Genomic DNA, 18,451 nt, shown 5'->3' with positions numbered 1-18,451 from the left:
GATCGCGGGCTCGGCAGGGTTGAAAGAGGAGTTGGGTTGGACGGTAAAGGGACTGTGCAGCAGGGGGTTCGGGTGGTCGAGGGGTGGGGACTGTGGCGGATGAAGGGGGAGGCTAGAGCGGAGAGGAGTTCAATCAAATTTGCGCGATATGAGCTCGAGGGGAGGGCGAAGGCTAGAGTTGTGATTGGGGTGGAAACGGGGGGGAAGGTTTGGGTTAATCCTGCTAAGAAGAAAGGGTGGGAGGAGGAGGGGGTGAGTGTTGATCCTGCTAAGGGGGGGAAGGTCTGGATCTTCCGAGGATGCTGGCGGAGCTTAAGCTTCCGCGAGTAGAGGCTTACGGGATTGCGATAGGTAATATAAGGGAAATTTGGGGATTGGGTGAGGATGAGGATGGGGCCGAAGGTATCTCAACGATAAACATGTTTGATGCTTGAATTTTACTGCAGTATGTTGGGATACCCTTAAGGAACCATTTGACCTTAAACTGGGTGAGTAGTGTTATTGTATTGCAATCATCGATCTCTTTCAATTTATGGGCACATGATCTCAGTTCCCCGCAGGTCAATGTCTCTCAGGCACGGAAATCTACATGTGAAATCGAAGGAGAAAAGCACGTACGAGTACTCGAGTATAGTGCGAGCGTAATCACATTGACCATATTCCCAAATTGAGACCAGATCTCAGGAATTCTATTATTTTTGTTTGGGCGAGTGCTCAAACATCTCACCTCACCATGGCATTATTTGCGCCGAGGGGGGAAAAATCCCCCTGAAAATTAGAAAAAAAGAGAAGAAAAGAGGTCATACAAGTGAAACATTTTTTATTGGAACTCCCTCGCCCAACAGAACGCGACGTATTTAAATGTTGGAAGGATACAGCATAATACGAAGAGAAGCTCCGAAAGACTTAGGGGGGAGGTTGTGGCGGAATCTAGATGGGTCACCGGCATTAATTACAGTCCCCTTAGGTAGTAAATCCGTGAAGGGTAGAAGAGGGATATTACTTGGCGCGAACAACTCCACTATTTCCGTGCGGCCTGGAAACTTTCCCCCAGATGACCTTCAAACATGTCAGCTTATGGGCTCACCATCATACCGTATTGAGTGGATATACCCTGATCTTAGATCCGCGGACTTCGCGCGAGGCTCTATAGACAAACGCAATCTTCTTTCCTACAGCCCAAAGTGTTGTTAACAGGTGCTAAAAGCTACGATGTACCGGGTCTGACAAACCTAGGTAGAAGGAAGCATCTTGGGGGCTGTCCACACCCTCAATCTTGACGAGAGAGGTGTTGGGGTTGGTGTTGCGCTTTCCCCTCTGGTAAGAGAGATGTCTTGCCTATTTCCTCCAGGCTCAAATTAGCCTCTGATCCCATCCACACATGCAAGCGTTATTCCTCCATCAATTTGACCGTTTTTGCCCCCCCAACAGGAACCTTTCTAGCAATCCATACTCCGAGCCACTTTCCTAGATCAACCCCATAACCCAGCTAGACACAACCCCACCGCCACAATGCTAAAGGCCCAAAATCTCGAAACCGACCGCGCAAAGGAAAGGGCGGAGGTAGCGGGGGGGTGACGATCTCTTACCTTAACATAGACTATCTTCCAGTTAGCAAAAAATGTCCAAAATTGCTCATTTCCCGAGCGAAGGGTGAGACTCACGTCTGTGACCTGATTCGGGCATTTTATATCTTATTCAGTCAAAGAGAAAAAAAGGCCCCAGGTCAACACTGTCCTTCCTGCCTTTGCCGGGAAGAAAATAAAAACCAAAAATTGAGGAGTAGGTGGAACCGCTTACTTCTTGGGGAGTTCGGTTGATATTGACGGTATGGGTCGGTGTCGTTGTCGTTGAGTGGTGCTGTTTGTCGTTAATTTCACGATTATTTGGTCGGTCGTTGTGTGTTTGTATGAGTGTGCGTGGGTGGTTAGGGTTGTGTGTGGGGTGGGACTTTGCGAGAGCAGTCACGGAAAATATTATTTGCTGTGCATACAGTACGATACTCGTATGATACCGGTATTGGTTGATTCGTCATTTGGGGAGCGGGCTTGGGTGATCCGCTTCCCTGGTGCTATTCAAAGCGAGGGTTATTGGTGACAGCTTCGGTTATCACACTTACACCTTGGTAATCTATCTACTCAAGTATCATACCGGTACGATACTCGATTTTACTGTACTAAGTACAGTACTTGTACTTGCATCATATGCGTAGCAGTTGCATTTTTATTTTTATTTTTAGACTTCTAATAAATTTAGGGTCTGTTTGCTGTAACCACCTACATCTAATGTCACGTGGTCAATATTAAATAAGTTCGGTTGCTTGTCGGTGGAGATTCCAGCATAGTTGTGATTATCATATCGTATTCTAACCTATTGTACATTACAGTGATGGAGATTATGTGTCCCTCTGATTATAGAGAGCTCTGATCCTTCAATACCGAAACCATCGATCGTTCGCACCAAACGCCATGGCAAGAAACTGATATACATTTCCAAAGCAAAAAGTACCCCCTAGAAGCAAAATTAAAGGGCAATAGAAGCGTCATCTGATATCCTTCCATGGGTCCCAAAACTCATGTCGGCCTCAAGTGAGGCATAGCGGGTGCATCGGTCGTAACTGTGGCGCCCTTGTTCCATTGCTTCTTGACATGTTCTACGATATCGATCTTTGCGATCAAGTACTCCCCGGATGATATCTCAAAAGTCCTTTTCTGCATGTTTGTCTCCGCTGAGCCGGCAACAGGCTCATCTCCGTTCATTAATACGGCTTCTTCGTCTCCCTGCACTCGTGCACTTCCCCCACCGAAACTTCCGTGTGAAGAGGTTGAATATCTCCGAGCCTCTCCTCGCTCCTCACTGTCTAGGTCTTGTGGTGGCTGTCGGCCTTCTTCGATCCTGACACTCTCGGCATCGTGATCGTGCTTCACAGCAATGACTGTGAGCATTACTAGCTGGAGAAACAGTATGGCGAAATCCATATACACTAGTCGCCATTTCGATATTGGTCCCTCTGAAAACACCCGAATTAGGAAGAGAACCACTCCTAGGGGCAAGAAACCTGGGCTTACCCTGTCCAATAAAATCTATTATCAACCCGCCATGCAGATAACCGTTCGTGAGTTCCCCAGCACTAGGGGGAGATGTGATGACATGCCATAGAAAACAAAAACCCCCGGAGCCAAACAGAGCAATGATATCTGACCTCTTCTGCGGTACCATAGGAAGACCCATAGGTTTCGGAGTGAGGTAGTTCATCTGAATAGCGCATCGAAGGAAGAACCTGAAAAAGCTACAACTATTGTCCCCAAGCACCCGGTCAGCTCGCGCTCGATCTGGGGGACGGCCGGAGGGAGGGAGAGAATTGACACCACTCACTCTAGATAATATAGATAGCCGAAGTAGCAATAAGTGATCCGATCTAAGTTCCGCCACAGGTGGTCGAGGAACTCGGATCGTTTGTAACGTAGAATCTTGAAATAGCGGTCCTGATTTCGTTCCTGGTCCTCCTCCGGTTGGGTGGCAGCAGGGGGCTGTCGGTCTCTAGCATCGCTCATTGAATCATATGAAGAAGGAAGATACTCTGTGTGGGGGACAGAGAGTAGCTTTTATAATTATTTCTTTCTTCTTTTTGGCGGAGGACTGGCGGGGGATGGTGGGGTTGTTGGTTGCTGGCTTGTCGGTATGTTTACTGTAAGCAAAGCTGCGGAAGAGTGGGCGTTTTGCGGAATAGCGCTATCGCATTGAGTGTTCCCTGAGATCGATTTAGCTCGGCTTCAACCTTTGTCAGCACCATACGAGTGATCAACTCTCGACTGTCGGAATGCTTAAGAGGTTTCTTACGAGGCTTTGAGTTTGAGATGAGGGGTAGTGATTTGGCTCGGGGGTCTTAGGAAATACTCGAAGTGTTTTCCGCAGAAGTATCTTCAGCCTTGACCACCAATCCCCCTGCTATTCACGCATGTGAAGCGCAGATCTGCCCACAATTAGTAGCGACCAGCGGTTGCATCAAGGTTTCATCCAAGTATCAAATGATATGATATCATACGACTTTAAGACAGGGTGTTGCACATTAGGGTTAGGTGACATCACAGGAACGCGACACGCTAACTTATGATTATGGGTATCGTTCAGAAAACGCGTTTCCCCACCTGCTTAGAGTCTTAGACTATCGCTCCCACTGTCATTCGTCAACCGCCTGCTCTCCCCATCCTTACCTTTGGCCTTCAAACCCTCCTACATCCATACCCAATCCTTGATCATGGCTTCCTTCTTTGACCTAGCGGGCCGTAGGGCTGTTGCAGCCGCTGCACAGAATTCCGCCGTCCCTTCAACGAAAGCAAAAGACCCTAATAGACCAGTTCCTTGGGTTGAAAAATAGTGGGTTCCCTGCTTTGGCTATTCCCTCTGGTTCAAGTCGATTGACAATTTTCGATTATTACGCAGCCGTCCTAAAAACCTTAACGATGTCTCTGCTCAAGACCATACTATCTCTGTCCTCAAACGCACTCTACAATCCTCTAATGTTTGTTCCCCTGGAATACTTGATATGGTATCCAATTAGCTAACCGTTGGAACAATCAGCTTCCCCACATGCTCTTCTACGGTCCCCCAGGTACCGGGAAAACTTCCACAGTCCTCGCTCTGGCAAAAGAGCTCTACGGGTGGGAATCCCCTCCGTCGTTCCACAGTTATCAGTCTTCTAACGGCATCCCCCTTTCAGGCCCGAATTAATGAAAAGCCGGGTCCTCGAACTTAACGCATCCGATGAGCGTGGTATCTCTATCGTCCGTGAGAAGGTCAAAAACTTCGCCCGGATTACTGTTTCTACTGCTAGCTCCACCCAATCCTCGAACTATCCATGCCCCCCTTACAAAATCATCATCCTAGACGAAGCCGACTCAATGACCCAGGATGCCCAATCCGCCCTTAGGCGAACCATGGAGACGTACAGCAAGATAACCAGATTCTGCTTGATCTGCAATTACGTTACCAGGATCATTGATCCGCTTGCCTCGAGATGCTCCAAGTTCCGGTTCAAGCCGCTGGACGAGGAGAATGCAAAGTTGAGGCTGGAGGAGATTGCCAAGATGGAGAATGTGGAGTATGAAGATGGGGTCATCGATGCGCTGATTAAGGTCTCCGAAGGGGATTTAAGGAAGGCCATTACCTACTTGCAGTCTGCGGCTAGACTGCATAATCCGATCATTCGGCCTAAGCCTAAGAAAGTCGACGATGAGGGAGACGAAGAGATGGAGGCTGGGGAGGACGATGATGATGAGGACGACTCCAAACTTGTCTTGGACAGCAAGAAGATCACTGTCAAGTCCATCCAAGAAATTGCGGGAGTAATACCCGACCAGACAATCGACAAACTATTAGAAGCATGTGAGCTTGAGAAGGGCAAAAGCGCGTACTCTGAGATCTCGAGGCTAGTCCAGGACATTGTTGCGGATGGCTGGAGCGCCGGGCAAGTAGTCTTTCAGGTATTATTATATTTCCGATTCCCCCAATTAGACGAAACAAAACTAATAGTACCTTGAAGCTATATAACAAGCTCGTATTCAACGACGAGGTCACCGCCGAACAGAAGAACGATATCGTCCTCATCTTCTCTGAGGTGGATAAGCGTTTGGTGGATGGGTCCGATGAGCATTTACAGATCTTGGATCTTGCTTTGAGGATTTCGGAGGTGTTGGCTAAGGGTTAGTTAGACTCAACAGAATTTGCTGGGGTCTGCTGTGATATAGGTTTTCACAATTGCATTTTAGAGATGTGGCCTCTTGGTCTAATAAACGTGGCTATGAATCTTCTTTTTTCTTTTTAGAGGTGGTTGGGGGACGATGTGGTGTGCGAATGTCTGTACAAGTATTATTTGGGACATTGGTTCTTTACAAACAATGGATTCATGGTTGCCCCGCGTCACACCTTCTAATCGAACCTCGACAATTCCATATCTCCATCGTCCGCAACCCTCGGTGCAAGAATAAAAGGTGTCTGTAGCCAGCAAAGCAAAGAAAGGATGGGAAAAAAATCTATCAACACATGTTCCCCGTCTTTATACAGCTGCCATCTATCCACCCATCTATCAACATCTAACAAGGACGGACAAAGGTTCTCAAGATTAAGATTCGATAACCTGCGCCCCCTCGTACGCTGGCTCAAGCAATTCATATCTACACGTGATACCCTCCTGTTTGAACCTCGCCATGATCATCTCCGCAATATGTTCAAAATTGTGGGTTGCCAACGCCAGTATCGTAGGTCCCGCACCGGAGAGGCAGATTCCCAAGAGGCCCGGGTGGGACTGAGGGGTTACGGAGGCGAGTATTTCTGGGAGTCCTGGGATCTGGTGGGTTTAGTTAGCGTAGTGGGATGATAGAAAAGAAGGGAGGGAAGGAGGTACAAGGTGCTTGCGGTAGGGTTGGTGAACTTTATCCTGCATCGCTTGGAAGATCAATTCCGCGTCCGGAGGGGAGCGAGTTAGTGCGGTGGTTAAGACAGCGAGTCTTTGTAGGTTGAATATCTACTCCCATTAGTCCACATCTCTTCACTCCAGAAGTCCCAGTTATGGGCGAGAGACAAGCCATGTCCTTCTTAGAATAAACCTCCGGCAAGACCTCCCTAGCGGTTGCGGTCGAGACCTCAAAATCCGGGATGATAGCAACAGCCTTAACCTCCTTCGCCCATCCAAACTTGATATAGTGTCCAATCCCGAGGGGGGGCTCGGGGGGCCTCAACCCGGTATTTATCCCCCCCGCTGGTTCCGGCAACACTTCCGCAAGTGGGATCTCCTTCCTCTCCATATCGGCGGGATCTAGCTCCCTAAGATAACTACCGACAAACCCGCCCATCATGGCCGCCATGACGTTATCCGGATGTCGCTCGATCATGAGGCAATAGTCCATCATACGGTCCTTGCTAAGACCTAATTTGCTGACGGAGTTGGCGAGGAGAACGCCTGCTACGACTGCAGCGCCTGAAGAGCCCAAACCGCGACCGAGTGGGATGGGGTTGACGATGTGGACATGCGTAGTCCGCGGGAATGTGCGTTGGCCGTGACATTTGAGGACGTATAGTGCTGTGCGGGTTATGAGGTTTGCGTCGGCAGCTAGCGGGACGTGAGAAGCGCCTTCGCCCTCGTAAGTGATGTTGCAGTTTAGGGTGTGTGGGGGGGGAGTTGTATCGGTGGTGGTGGTAGTGGTAACAATGTTGACCTGGAGAGTTAGCCAGATGGAGAGTGAGAGGCCAACAACATCGAAGCCGGGACCTGTGGCCGGCTGTTAGTTATGGTGTTTGTAGCGCGCAATTGTAGGTTAGAGCAAACCGATGTTTGCGGAAGAACAGGGAACCTCTGTGTTAATATTAGTTATTTATTTACAATTGCAGTGTCGTAGTTCATTGGATGGCACAGAAACATACTGATAGTAATCATTTTGGAAATCCTTCCCTCTACCCCTCTGCCTGTGGTATGTGTGGTGAGAGCGCAGATGTTCCTGTACCCCTGTGTTATGGAGTTCTAAGGAGGGGTGGGTGGGTTAAGGTGAAAGGGAGGAAAGGAGAAAACTGTGAATGGGTTTGCTCGGTTGCGTTGCTGGACCTGATCAGGGGGTGGGGCGTCGTCGGCCGTTAGTCGGGGATTTGGCATCACCCGAGGAACAAAGGTTAGGACTATTTGCTTTAAGCTTGATTGAACCTCTTGTACTAAGTACCGTACTCGTACTCGAGCATGATGCTAACTTGTAAGCTAGTTATGATATCGTACTATAGAAAGTTGTATATGTGGGAACCTACATCAAAATGCTTGCTGTTTCTCTCCCTATATGTGGTCTGCAGACCTCTTTGGGCGGTTTTAGGTTGCTTTTGCACTTGGTAGTCTAGAGTTTCGGAACAAGTCCGCTGTCACATCATACCCACTCACTCGTCGCTTGACACTTCAGCTAAATATTATACTTGCCTGCCCTAAGATAGCCATACTCCTACAAGGCCTTTGAAAGCCAATTTGATTGAATATCATAGATATTCTGCTTGCAGCTTATCCCAAACGCCCATGGGTATTCTAGTTTGTTGCAACATACTTCCCACAACCTCGCCCAGAGAAACAAAGAGTAATGTACAGTACATTCGTCCCGATGCCAGTAATAGGCACCTCAACTCAACGATACCTAAACCTCGTAGTGAAGTGTGCCGCCACTAGAGTGGCGATTCCTCCAATGCCCATACAGACTGCAATGGCGTTTACCCTATAGGTCGGTGCTTCAGAGCTTCCTCCTTCGGAAAACTCAGGACTTTTTCCTGGCTCAAGAATGGAGAATACAGCGAAGGATATGAAAGAGCCCACGAATTGGGGAAGACATGAAAACACATTCATGATTCCGAGACTGTTTCGTTAGTGCCCGGTGGGCTGGTGATGATACTATGTAGAAAAGGTAACTCACTATACACCTGCAAGATCGCTCGACTCGTGTGACTGGACCTCTGGATCAGCGACTATTGGGGCGGCATCAGCAGATATCGAGGCTCTGATCATTTCCATTTCTTGCACATCATGATCAAGCTCATTTTGTGCAACAGGGTCGTAGGGGCCACTGCGAGGCCGATGTACCGTTCCGGAAGACTCACAGAGCTTGTTGATTTCTTCACCCACGATACTAAAAGGTGCCTACAGGAAGATGTCAGTAAAAAAACCCGAACCGGGAACTTTTGTCCAGATTACCCATGTCATTAACGCCCAAGACCTAGAGAGTTGTGAGAAAGCTTTTGTCGAAACAAGGTAGAATATCGGATAACTCACCCTCCGCTGAGCGCGACACAGAATGTCGCAGAGCCCACCGTCCCAATGAATATTGTTGTAAGCATGAGAAATGCGTAGATAATATGACCAAATATCCATGTGTTTGCTAGGTTGGGCTTATAAGGCGCAATCTTTTCGGAGAGCCGCTCCAAGGAGCTTATTGGTACAATGTGCCTTTTGACACCCTTTCGTGATTCTGGAGAGTCTACCGCCCAGGGTAATAGAACCGAGGCGGCCAAAGACACACAAGAGAATAGAACCAATGCCATGCTTCCCACTCTGGCAATGTCACCAAGGGCATCGTCAGAAGTCTCAAGACTTTCCCGGGCGACTGTGTCGTAGCGTTTAAGAACTTCGGCTACAAATGTCGTACTATAGACCATGAAAGGAAACCAGCCTTCAGGGACATCAGCTTATACATCTAAACCTCAACATTCTGCATACTGTGCAGTCTAGGTGGATTACCTATCCAGGCCCAGAAAAGAACCACACACATATCCCATATCCCAGTCGGGAGATGCCACATTGTCTTCCAGATAAGAGCGAAAACTTGAAGCGCGGTCGAACCTCCATCGGATTTCCTGGGGGCTCATAATTAGCACCACAAAATTAAGTCTCCACTGGTTAGTATACCTTCGAGTTAAAAGCACCCGCTCTTCTACAGAAAAGCAAGTTATAAGTACGCAAGACATGAGTGAAATAGATGCAAGTACCATCAGCTGTTTGAACTGAGTATCGCCGATAGTAGCACCGAAGATTGACATAAGGTCAATTGTACCCCTAAAAATGGTTCTCAGGCTCTTTGTGACAACTAATCTTGTGGGTTTCTACATACGCAAAGTAACCAGCAATGTTTCCTACCGCGATCATTCTACTGGCTATCATATTGTCAGCTTTGGCGACACCAGAATTATTTCAAGGGCTTACCCCAAGCGCTTCCGTGTTGTTGCTGAGGAATAGGCAGGGTATCAACGATGAGAGCTCTGCAACAAGCCTGGACTATAAATGGCAGTTACTACCGATGCCTCGTGTGAACAATGCAAGATAGCTTACCGGCATTAATAGCAAAATCCACTAGATATATTGACAGAATCGCAAGGAGAATTGTGCACGTGTTTGCCTGTTATCTGTTAATTCCTCCCACATGTCAACAATTAACAACTTCGGCATGACAGGTGACAAACTGTTTCTCCAGGAGAAAAGAATAGCCCAACGATCTCCTTTGTCCAACCCAGTGAAATTAACGCCATTGCAACAGCAGTAGCTCCAACCACCATAACTGGGCGTCTCCTTCCTGTTTTGTCTAATCAGCATTTAGCCACACTTCCATGGAAATCCCAGGCCATACCAAAACGTGAGCGAGACCTATCCGCAATGGCACCAACAACCGGCTGGGTTATCAGGCCTGAAAGAGGGCCAATATTCCATACCAGGCTCATTAGCGATTTGGTGAGGCCAAGCGATAGTAGATAGGGTGAGCAGTCTGGAACAAGACGCAGAATTTAGCAAACCGCCAAAAGCGCAGGAGCAGTCGCTGAGTGCATACAGGCCATTTCGATACCCCATACAAGCTACATGTTCCAATACATTAGCACCTGAACCTCAATTTCAGGAAAAATTGTTCAATCTGCACTGAACCTCAGATTGGGGAAACTACCTGAACTCCGGAAAGACTACGAAGGGCAGCTAATATGTCAGCACAGCTCGCAACACAGTTTGCGAGTTCCTAGGAGTCCATGCACTCTGGTGATTGTGATAGACAAACGAACCACACAGTCAACAACACCATGCGAACCGGGTCCGATGGGCCTCTAATCTTCGGGGCACCCGCCCATGTCGCCGCCATAAACTTAAACCTGGAGAATAGCTATTCCCGTAAAGGAGTTGTATCCGCCGCGGTGGTCTTGATATTAGGCTCTAGAGATCCTGGGGGGCGGTGGGTAGTGGTATCCAGGGGCTTATTTCGGGGATGCGTCCGTTTAGGGATACTTCGTAATCTTTTGAAAAAAAAAGAGAGGGCGTAGACTAAAGGGAAGAAAGTGAGAGAGACGGAAAAATTTGTATGTCAGTCGGTGGAACTCTGTTGATGAACTGTAGTCAAGGATGAAGTAGTAAAGGATGTCCGGAATTTATCTTACCTACGGTACGAGTACCGTAGCTGTGCAACCAAATAAATTTATCCCTGAGCTCAACTATGCCTGTGTGCTACCATACCCCAAGCAGCTGTGGCTGTGTCATCCTAAGGTCTGCCAAGAAATAGCAATGGTATCATACTAGTATCATAATACGAGTACTCGAGTATTATTATCAAACAACTTTTCCATACTAATGATAAGTTATAGATTGTGTATAGTATCATATAATGATGGAGTAATATACGAGTACTGTGCTACACAGCACTCGACCACACTAAATCACCCTTAGGGGAAAACATTTCTCTATCATCAAGTAAGCTCTACTGAGCCTTTGAGCACTTGTATCGCGCTCTGCGGTTGCTACACAAATAACCCCTAATCTAGTTTCCAAAGTGGCTATCATACCAGGATAATCGGTATGCAATTGTGATGTTTAAAGTACAATTGCTATTCAAGCAGAAGAATGAAAAAGGCCCTACGACATAAAAGCCACAGCAGGAAAGGCACAAACGAAAAACCGGAAAAAAAAGAGAAAAGGAAAAAAAAAAAGGAAAAGAAACAAAAGTGGTAATTTCTAACATTGAAAACTAGTGGTTCGGTCAAGTCGCTGTGATCCAAAAAGAGAAATAACACTCATGCCACGAGATTCATGGTCAGGATGTGGTAAAAGGTTCCTGGCATTTTTGCGGAAGGTTTTAAAGCCATCACATTGGAAAAGGAAAAACCCTGGCTAGAGCTTGTGAGGAGCAGTGCTCTGTACAGGCCACTGATATCCTCCAAGATCGTTAAACTTATATCCGTAAGACGCGGTGAAGTCATCCAAAACTGCCGGCCCACGTGAACCTATGATAGAGGTTAGATTATGCGCTAGATTTTTGAGCACGCTAAGACTTACCGTATGGGTATTCCATTGGAATAATCTCTTTGTTCTCGTCGAGGTAATGCAAGAGAGGGGTGAAAATTCTCCAGCTTGCGTCCAATTCATCATCGCGGACAAAGTTAGAATGGTCGCCCTTCAAAGCGTCGAGAATAAGTGCCTCGTATGCCTCTGGGATTTTGAGATCACTGAAACGGCGTCTATAGGTAAGATCAAGTTCAGTGACAGCAGTTTGCATACTTAATCCAGGCAGCTTCGAGTTCATCTTAATATAGACACTCTCGTTGGGCTGGACACGAATGACAAGCTCATTGCGGGGGATGTCCTTGAAGATACCGCTGGTGACGTCCTTAAACTGGATTCTTATTTCGGTCTTCTGCTCGTTCAGGGCTATTTAGAAAGGATAGGATACATCAGCAGGAATTCGCAAACCACGCGCTATTAAGAATTTCAATAAATACCTTTTCCAGCCTTCAGGATGAATGGAACACCGTCCCATCTCTCGTTCTTGATATAGACAGCCAAAGCACAGAATGTTGGACATCTGCTATCCTTAGGGACAGTGTCGTCATCCAGATACCCAGGCTTGCTGCCATCAAGCGATTTCCCGTATTGGCCAATGATGACATTCTTGGGCTCAATAGCTGGAATTCCTCGAAGAACTCTGACCTGCAAAATCGGTTAGTAACTGTGTTTCGAGGGCGAAAAGTAATATTTTTTCCACCTTCTCATCGCGGATATCTTCAGCGGAAAACGAAATTGGACGTTCCATCCCAATAATAGTCAATACCTGGAGAAGATCTGATAAGGGTTAGGTAATGACAGAACACTCATTATCAATAGGAAACTAACGATTCTGCATAACATCGCGAATGATCCCAAAATCATCGAAGTAACCCCCACGTCCTTCAGTTCCAAAGGGCTCCTTGAAGGTGATCTAGTCAAATAATAGGTGTTAACTTCATCACTCAAGGCCGCGGACTTTTTCGGTGCAACATACCTGAATGTTGTCGATATGGTTTCTATTCCATGTGGCACCAAAGAACTCGTTACCGAATCTCAAAATGAGCAAATTTTTAACCATCTCCTTTCCAAGGTAATGGTCGATGCGGAAAATTTCCTCCTCCTTCCAGTCAGGTTCGAGAGACTTCTGGAGGTCCCTGGAGCTCTGCAAATCTTTACCAAATGGTTTCTCAACCTATCGAGGTTGTGAGTCTATTTTCAACAACCAAGTTTGGGCTTATCCGGGCCTTACAATAAGTCTCGCAATTCCCCTGTCTGGGTAGCAATTCTTCTTCAAGTGCTGAGAAACAGTGGTAAAGACACTGGGGGGTAGTGCCATGTAGAAAATACGATGATTCTCTGGACGCCCTGCCTCAAGGTCGTCGAGGTGATCACGAAGCCGTATGAACGATTCGTCCTGGTCGTACTGACCGGAAACGTAAGAACACTTTTTCATGAATGTTTCCAGCTGTTCCTCCATTTCCTTGGTAGGGGTCTTGATGTATGATTTGACTCGAGAAAGGTATTCCTTCCCGTCCATTTTGGTTCTTGCATATCCAACTATCTTACAGTCTTGTGGAAGGAAGTTGTTTCTGTGCTGCTCGGCGAATCAGCGCTCAATTAGCCCACCCAAGCTTAGCGAAAAAGTGAAAATAAGGAAGAAAAACCAACCAAACCAAAGAGAGCGGGAAACTGTAGTACATGATTAGTTTTCATCCCGATTCCTCGATTTCATTCGGACATGTTCTTACAGTCTTCTTCTTAGCCAAGTCGCCAGATGCACCGAGGACAATGATTGTGGTGTTCTTTTTGAGTTCGATAGTGCTGTGATGTTATCAGCTCCCATGCCCCACTACTCGCCCCATCCCGCATAAGTACTCCCTAGAGTAGTATGTTTTCTTTTCGCAAATATGAACGCAGCGCGATTGGCTCTTCGCACTAAGAAAATATTCAAGGAAAATAATCAAAATGGTAGACAAGCAACAATAATACCAAGTGATGACGAAATCTGGAGGAGGAAACTCACCCAGGGTTAGCTCCGCTGTCGGATTGAATAATAGTGTCTGCCATGTTTTGTCAGGCCCCGGTCGGCGAAATACGATGCTTCAAAGTATCGTGGGGTTGGTTTTATTTGTGACCTTAGCAGGTTCACCGAGTTGGCAATAGGAGTAGCGTTGGAGAATGAGAAAAAGGATGGGAGCGGGCGGAAGAGAGATGGGGGGGAAGAAGAGGGGTTGGAAAGAGGTTTGGGGTCGGTGGGGCAAACTAAAATACTCTGAGCCTCTCTCTAGGTCTCGAGGCTACGCATTTGTATACTCTACCGTAGCTCCATTAGGTACCGTTGCGAACAGTGCTGTTTACAAACTCCGGCCTCCACCGCTGCCGGAGGTGTAGCTAGCACCCAGGAACATCATTTTTTTTTTTTTCCTCCCTTTCCCTCCGATCGGTTATGGGGACCGGAAGCGGTCACTAGGATCCCCTTTAGCAGGCGAAGACGACCCAACATTATTCCTCTCTAACATTATGAAGCTGCCTATGGAACCAACTACGAACTCAAGTGCATTACTGTAATACCAGTACAATCAATTCAATATACAAAGTATTATTTTTTTTCTTTTTTTCTTTTTTTCTTCTTTTTCACCGCCCAACACCCAACCACTCCTCCTGTTCGTTCCCTGTCCTATTGCTCGAACAGAATCTTGTCAAAATACGATACACCTAGTGTCTAGTTACCCGGCAAAGAATGCTGCAGGTTCTGGACTCGTAATGGGAGTAGTAATTATTACCATACCGCCCTCCATCCCTCCAAGATACAGTGCCCCATTTATATGTTGGACTACCGATAATAATATGCAACCTACCCCGCGCACCACCTTCTGTTTCAATGAGATATCGAGCCTCCTAGAAGTCCACCCCAAGCGAATTAACCTTCCCAGATTCAATTTTCCCGTCCCTTGAAAGGAATAGGGAATTTACATGAGTGAAGAGAGAAGAGAAGAAGACTTCGTTCCCAAGCCTTATAGAGACTCTACTTACAGTTCTTGTAGAGGCTAAGGGGCTAAGGGTTATACTGTCAATCTCACTCTTTCTTCCACTACATGTATAGCCTTATCTATCCCCATCACCACAGTGAATCAGCACTCGTGCCAAATGATTGTCCCCTAACAAAGGCAATCCTGCAGTCAAACTCCTTCCAGAACACACATCCCAGTCACTTCACCTTGTTACTCCAAAGAGGCACCCCAGCTCATCAACATTTGACCTCTCCCTCCCTCCCAAAGTTACTAGCCCATGATAATCGGGAAGGGGGGGGATGACGTTCAGATTAATTATTTATGATGAAACTATTCTCTGGGAATAGCCCCTGATATGGATAAATTCTGTGATTCCATGAGGTAAACATGGACGGGAGAGGTCCAACGTGCTCGAGGTAGTTGTCCAACCGACCACATAAGTTATTCTCAAAACTTTCAATTTCCCCCCGCAACGGGAAACCTGAAGCCAAAACGATAGGGTGGGAGTCGATAATGTGAGAAACCACCCATCCCAGACTTCATCTTCTCTAGATAGAGAGCCCTTTGCATTGCATCAGCATCTACCCAGAAATCTCACACTATAACTTGCTAGGATCGAGTACAAGTACCAGAAAGCGACGGGTTTGTAATAAATTGATGTACAGGAATGACGACGGTGGGGGGGCGTGCCCCAAGAAGGCTAAGTTGAGAGGGCGTCAAGGGTGCATGGGGCGTTGGGAAGGTCGGGCTCTTTTTCCTGCACTTTTACAAAGAACAAGTATGACCATCCAATGGAAGCATTATTACATGAACAGTGGTTCTGGCCATCGCAGTTTTAATGTAATCAGCAACCCTCACTATCGCATCCCCCCCTTCATGCTGGTTGCCTATTCGCTATTTTTATGGCTCCGACTTTCCCTTCCTGCAAGGCACTCCGAGGAAAAGGGTTTATAAGAATGAGGCAAAGGGTAGTGGTAAAAACGAAATATCATAGTCTAGTACCGTGGTTGATGTTTGACTTTACCATCCATCTCTGTTCAGTACTGTAATAATATAATATTATGATACTCGAGTACCGCCTTAGGGGTTGCCTAAACCCGGGTCAACCCGGAGAAGATCTCCAGGTATGATACCGGTGCCTACTTAACATTCCAAAAATCCCATTCAGCAGGAAGCGCAGTAAAGGGCCTTTCACCTACGGTACTGAGCCCACTGGGCCCCAATAGCGTAACGGTTAGTTTAGCAGCATCGCCAAAATGTCAGCGGTAGGCGTGGACAGACTGCAATTGGGTGTGCATCAGATTGCAGTTATGGATCTACGGTACATATGGAACCCCCAAATGTGCTCCCGGTAGAGCGAATCCCGTTCACGGAATCAAACGAACCATCACCCTGGCAAGGTATTTCGCGCTTCGTATCGTCTGGTTACATCTTCCCTCGGCCTCGTGCCTGATCTACTATCGTATACAACTGTAATCACCGGCAGCCTGGCGGAAGGGTGCGGAAAAATATCGGGCCGGGGAGAGTGCAATACCGACAAAGACCTTTTCATTGATGGCATTATCCTCCGCCTTACACACCCTGCAGAACACATTACAGTATTGGCAAAGCCATCAAAATCAGGAAGATCAGTCAGAATTCTAGGTTAACTTTAATGGCCAAGACGAGAGCTCCTATCATACTGCACAGTGCACAATGCAGTGAGAGGTCATGATGTTAAAATGGCCGCCCGAAAACGATACGTACTGTGTGCGGCAGAGGAAGGGCCTCTCGTTAGTCCAAGCTTCTTCCACCCCAATCCCCTGGTTAACAGTTATTTCTTGGCACTCGGGATATGCCGAACTGGCATTTTAACTCGAGGCGCGCTCACTAACTCAGCCGTACGGCGTGCGTTTCTGGGCAATCCCCTCCTCAGCCCCAGGGTTGCTACCCCCTCTCCCTCTTCTTCCTGTTTTCTCCCCACAAGTCTCTTTTCCCCATCTCGAACCTCATCTCCCAAACAGCGAATCAAACCACAACAAAAAAAAAAGACAGTCTATTCAACAGCGAAAAATACACAGGCACTGCTGGTACAGGCATACAACTTCGGTTCGATTACACTTAAAGTTTGCTGTGCTTCAACGTGCGGCGATTAACGGACATTTTTCAATATGGACAATACTTCCTCAGCCGCAGTAATAGCTGAGCTTGAAGCTACTCCTCCAAGGAGCAAAGACGCAGCAACGAGCACTGAACCCAAGGACGACGTCAAGGTCATGGTGGTTGGTAGCACTGAGCACGAGGGCCTCAAACTCCTTTCAGGAACAGAAAAGTCTGGGGCAAACACTCAAATCCAAGAGGTACATACATAAAATGTCGGGTCGTGAATCACAACCATGACTAACTGGATGATCAATACAGGAAGTCAGACAGGCCAAAATGAAGAACCCAGCGGTCCTGGTCAACGTAAGTGGCTCTGCTGCATAAACATTACCAATTAAACTAACGAGCAAACACAGCTCCCATCATCACCATCAGCTCAGGTATGTCTTCATCCAACAGTTTGATGAATCTCTCACAATTTGATCCGGCCGATAACTTATCATTGGTTTAGGCATACGAGGTCACCCAGCAAGCTAAACCCGACGATGGATATTTCGAGCCCGTCTTCCCCGAGGCAGAAGGGGCAGCCGCAGCAGAGGGGGCAACTAAGAAAAGCCCATGATCCTGAGACAGCATGTTTGAAAATTCATCAAGTTATTCACGGCGGCGACGGTGTTATATTTTCTTATACCAACTAAGCTCAGCCACAGTTACTTAGTCATGTTCCCATGTGTCTATTCCGTGCTTTTGAAACTTCTGGGGACTTCTGGAAACAGGATCCGGATGAACGGGTTGAGGTGCGGAGATTTGGAATTGACATTGTATTCGATGCGCTTTTTTTCTTTGGGGTGAGCGGGGATTTTGAATTTAAACGATATCTCGGCGCAGTTTGCCCCGACCACTGTGGGTTTGATTTATGGTGTAAAGGCGTGTTATGGCCGGGGTTGGGTTCCTCCGGTGAGGGAGCTGAGATTAAGGTTAAGCTTCATGGTGAATTCTGCCAGTGTAACACATAAAAGTGGGGAAGCTCGAAGCTTATGAAGAGCGACAGCCACCACACAAATAGCAGCTACGGTAAAACAAGTCACCAATACCTTCTGGGAAAAATAAATAAATAGCGATATTATTCAAGTAGATTGTCGTTCACCACAAATCACTCGGACCCTGTTTCCTACCCACTCCCTTTCCGCTATCGCCTTACATAAACAATGAGCTTCTACCTCGTCTGAGTATCACGAATACGACACCTCTCACCGCAACTTCCCGGGAACCTTAGAGTTCACTCAAATTCTAACTGATAGATGAGTAAAAACCCTCCATCACCCCACTATTTTTCCCAAACTTTAGCCAAACCCTGCTGTAGACAGGGTTAGGGTTCCAAGAGGGTGCCAAGACCCCACTTCAAGCGGCTCCAAGGGTTGACAGTATCATACAAAAAAAGAGAAAAAAAAGAGGGAGAAAAACCTTGGAGCTTTATCAACCATATATCTTTACCTCTCCCACCACCACTAGCTAACCCCTCTTAACAAACACCACACAATTCCACCGG

At 47.1% G+C, this 18,451-nt stretch overlaps 7 protein-coding genes; 2 read left to right on the top strand and 5 right to left on the bottom strand.

Moving 5' to 3' along the window:
* Positions 1-597: 597 nt before the first annotated feature.
* GSTUM_00008701001 (60S ribosomal protein L33) lies at positions 598-1,890 on the bottom strand. XM_002840210.2 has 7 exons: positions 1,801-1,890; positions 1,665-1,693; positions 1,590-1,600; positions 1,233-1,338; positions 1,114-1,172; positions 1,004-1,059; positions 598-930 (listed from the first exon to the last, which is right to left on the bottom strand). The coding sequence occupies exons 2-7, from the start codon at positions 1,684-1,686 to the stop codon at positions 858-860; spliced, it is 327 nt and encodes a 108-aa protein (XP_002840256.1). The 5' UTR covers positions 1,687-1,693; positions 1,801-1,890; the 3' UTR covers positions 598-857.
* A 451-nt stretch (positions 1,891-2,341) lies between these two features.
* On the bottom strand, positions 2,342-3,870 carry GSTUM_00008700001 (uncharacterized protein). XM_002840209.2 has 4 exons: positions 3,841-3,870; positions 3,376-3,771; positions 3,069-3,295; positions 2,342-3,010 (listed from the first exon to the last, which is right to left on the bottom strand). Exons 2-4 carry the CDS (start codon positions 3,552-3,554, stop codon positions 2,574-2,576), a joined length of 843 nt encoding a protein of 280 aa, XP_002840255.1. The 5' UTR covers positions 3,555-3,771; positions 3,841-3,870; the 3' UTR covers positions 2,342-2,573.
* A 388-nt stretch (positions 3,871-4,258) lies between these two features.
* Positions 4,259-5,707, top strand: GSTUM_00008699001 (uncharacterized protein; the record flags this gene model as incomplete). The annotated part of the gene is made up of 6 exons (XM_002840208.1): positions 4,259-4,377; positions 4,444-4,522; positions 4,582-4,661; positions 4,721-5,225; positions 5,313-5,483; positions 5,543-5,707. The coding sequence occupies 6 exons, from the start codon at positions 4,259-4,261 to the stop codon at positions 5,705-5,707; spliced, it is 1,119 nt and encodes a 372-aa protein (XP_002840254.1).
* A 177-nt stretch (positions 5,708-5,884) lies between these two features.
* Positions 5,885-7,517, bottom strand: GSTUM_00008698001 (uncharacterized protein). XM_002840207.2 has 5 exons: positions 7,420-7,517; positions 7,325-7,351; positions 6,552-7,267; positions 6,404-6,523; positions 5,885-6,346 (listed from the first exon to the last, which is right to left on the bottom strand). Exons 1-5 carry the CDS (start codon positions 7,430-7,432, stop codon positions 6,122-6,124), a joined length of 1,101 nt encoding a protein of 366 aa, XP_002840253.1. The 5' UTR covers positions 7,433-7,517; the 3' UTR covers positions 5,885-6,121.
* A 421-nt stretch (positions 7,518-7,938) lies between these two features.
* Positions 7,939-10,911, bottom strand: GSTUM_00008697001 (uncharacterized protein). XM_002840206.2 has 14 exons: positions 10,561-10,911; positions 10,449-10,464; positions 10,338-10,362; positions 10,146-10,274; positions 9,976-10,094; positions 9,845-9,911; positions 9,719-9,790; positions 9,627-9,669; positions 9,425-9,571; positions 9,257-9,372; positions 8,792-9,188; positions 8,714-8,735; positions 8,436-8,659; positions 7,939-8,378 (listed from the first exon to the last, which is right to left on the bottom strand). Exons 1-14 carry the CDS (start codon positions 10,635-10,637, stop codon positions 8,153-8,155), a joined length of 1,680 nt encoding a protein of 559 aa, XP_002840252.1. The 5' UTR covers positions 10,638-10,911; the 3' UTR covers positions 7,939-8,152.
* A 419-nt stretch (positions 10,912-11,330) lies between these two features.
* On the bottom strand, positions 11,331-14,041 carry GSTUM_00008696001 (uncharacterized protein). XM_002840205.2 has 10 exons: positions 13,833-14,041; positions 13,558-13,630; positions 13,478-13,498; positions 13,059-13,403; positions 12,804-13,001; positions 12,656-12,740; positions 12,528-12,604; positions 12,265-12,472; positions 11,822-12,193; positions 11,331-11,769 (listed from the first exon to the last, which is right to left on the bottom strand). Exons 1-10 carry the CDS (start codon positions 13,874-13,876, stop codon positions 11,657-11,659), a joined length of 1,536 nt encoding a protein of 511 aa, XP_002840251.1. The 5' UTR covers positions 13,877-14,041; the 3' UTR covers positions 11,331-11,656.
* A 2,755-nt stretch (positions 14,042-16,796) lies between these two features.
* Positions 16,797-18,017, top strand: GSTUM_00008695001 (uncharacterized protein). XM_002840204.2 has 4 exons: positions 16,797-17,159; positions 17,221-17,265; positions 17,319-17,342; positions 17,414-18,017. Exons 1-4 carry the CDS (start codon positions 16,971-16,973, stop codon positions 17,522-17,524), a joined length of 369 nt encoding a protein of 122 aa, XP_002840250.1. The 5' UTR covers positions 16,797-16,970; the 3' UTR covers positions 17,525-18,017.
* The last annotated feature ends 434 nt before the right edge of the window (positions 18,018-18,451 follow it).

The sequence above is a fragment of the Tuber melanosporum genome, assembly GCF_000151645.1.
Source record: "Tuber melanosporum whole genome shotgun sequence assembly, scaffold_5, strain Mel28".
Taxonomy (NCBI): domain Eukaryota; kingdom Fungi; phylum Ascomycota; class Pezizomycetes; order Pezizales; family Tuberaceae; genus Tuber; species Tuber melanosporum.
This window is presented reverse-complemented; position numbering and strand designations above follow the sequence as displayed.

Coding starts and splice junctions, on each gene's coding strand:
- GSTUM_00008700001 (XM_002840209.2), bottom strand. CDS start 3,554: ATGAGCGATGCTAGAGACCGACAGCCCCCTGCTGCCACCCAACCGGAG. Junction 3,296..3,375: donor GGCTATCTATATTATCTAGA/GTGAGTGGTGTC, acceptor TGGGGACAATAG/TTGTAGCTTTTTCAGGTTCT. Junction 3,011..3,068: donor AATAGATTTTATTGGACAGG/GTAAGCCCAGGT, acceptor GGGTGTTTTCAG/AGGGACCAATATCGAAATGG.
- GSTUM_00008696001 (XM_002840205.2), bottom strand. CDS start 13,876: ATGGCAGACACTATTATTCAATCCGACAGCGGAGCTAACCCTGG. Junction 13,631..13,832: donor GACAGCGGAGCTAACCCTGG/GTGAGTTTCCTC, acceptor ATAACATCACAG/CACTATCGAACTCAAAAAGA. Junction 11,770..11,821: donor TCCAATGGAATACCCATACG/GTAAGTCTTAGC, acceptor CCTCTATCATAG/GTTCACGTGGGCCGGCAGTT.
- GSTUM_00008698001 (XM_002840207.2), bottom strand. Junction 7,268..7,324: donor CTGTTCTTCCGCAAACATCG/GTTTGCTCTAAC, acceptor AGCCGGCCACAG/GTCCCGGCTTCGATGTTGTT. Junction 6,347..6,403: donor AACCCTACCGCAAGCACCTT/GTACCTCCTTCC, acceptor TAAACCCACCAG/ATCCCAGGACTCCCAGAAAT.
- GSTUM_00008697001 (XM_002840206.2), bottom strand. CDS start 10,637: ATGGCGGCGACATGGGCGGGTGCCCCGAAGATTAGAGGCCCATCGGAC. Junction 9,912..9,975: donor TCTTTTCTCCTGGAGAAACA/GTTTGTCACCTG, acceptor AACAGATAACAG/GCAAACACGTGCACAATTCT. Junction 8,379..8,435: donor AGCGATCTTGCAGGTGTATA/GTGAGTTACCTT, acceptor CTAACGAAACAG/TCTCGGAATCATGAATGTGT.
- GSTUM_00008695001 (XM_002840204.2), top strand. CDS start 16,971: ATGGACAATACTTCCTCAGCCGCAGTAATAGCTGAGCTTGAAGCTACT. Junction 17,160..17,220: donor CAAACACTCAAATCCAAGAG/GTACATACATAA, acceptor TGATCAATACAG/GAAGTCAGACAGGCCAAAAT. Junction 17,266..17,318: donor ACCCAGCGGTCCTGGTCAAC/GTAAGTGGCTCT, acceptor GAGCAAACACAG/CTCCCATCATCACCATCAGC.
- GSTUM_00008701001 (XM_002840210.2), bottom strand. CDS start 1,686: ATGCCCGAATCAGGTCACAGAC. Junction 1,173..1,232: donor AGATGCTTCCTTCTACCTAG/GTTTGTCAGACC, acceptor TTTGGGCTGTAG/GAAAGAAGATTGCGTTTGTC. Junction 931..1,003: donor AGTGGAGTTGTTCGCGCCAA/GTAATATCCCTC, acceptor TGACCCATCTAG/ATTCCGCCACAACCTCCCCC.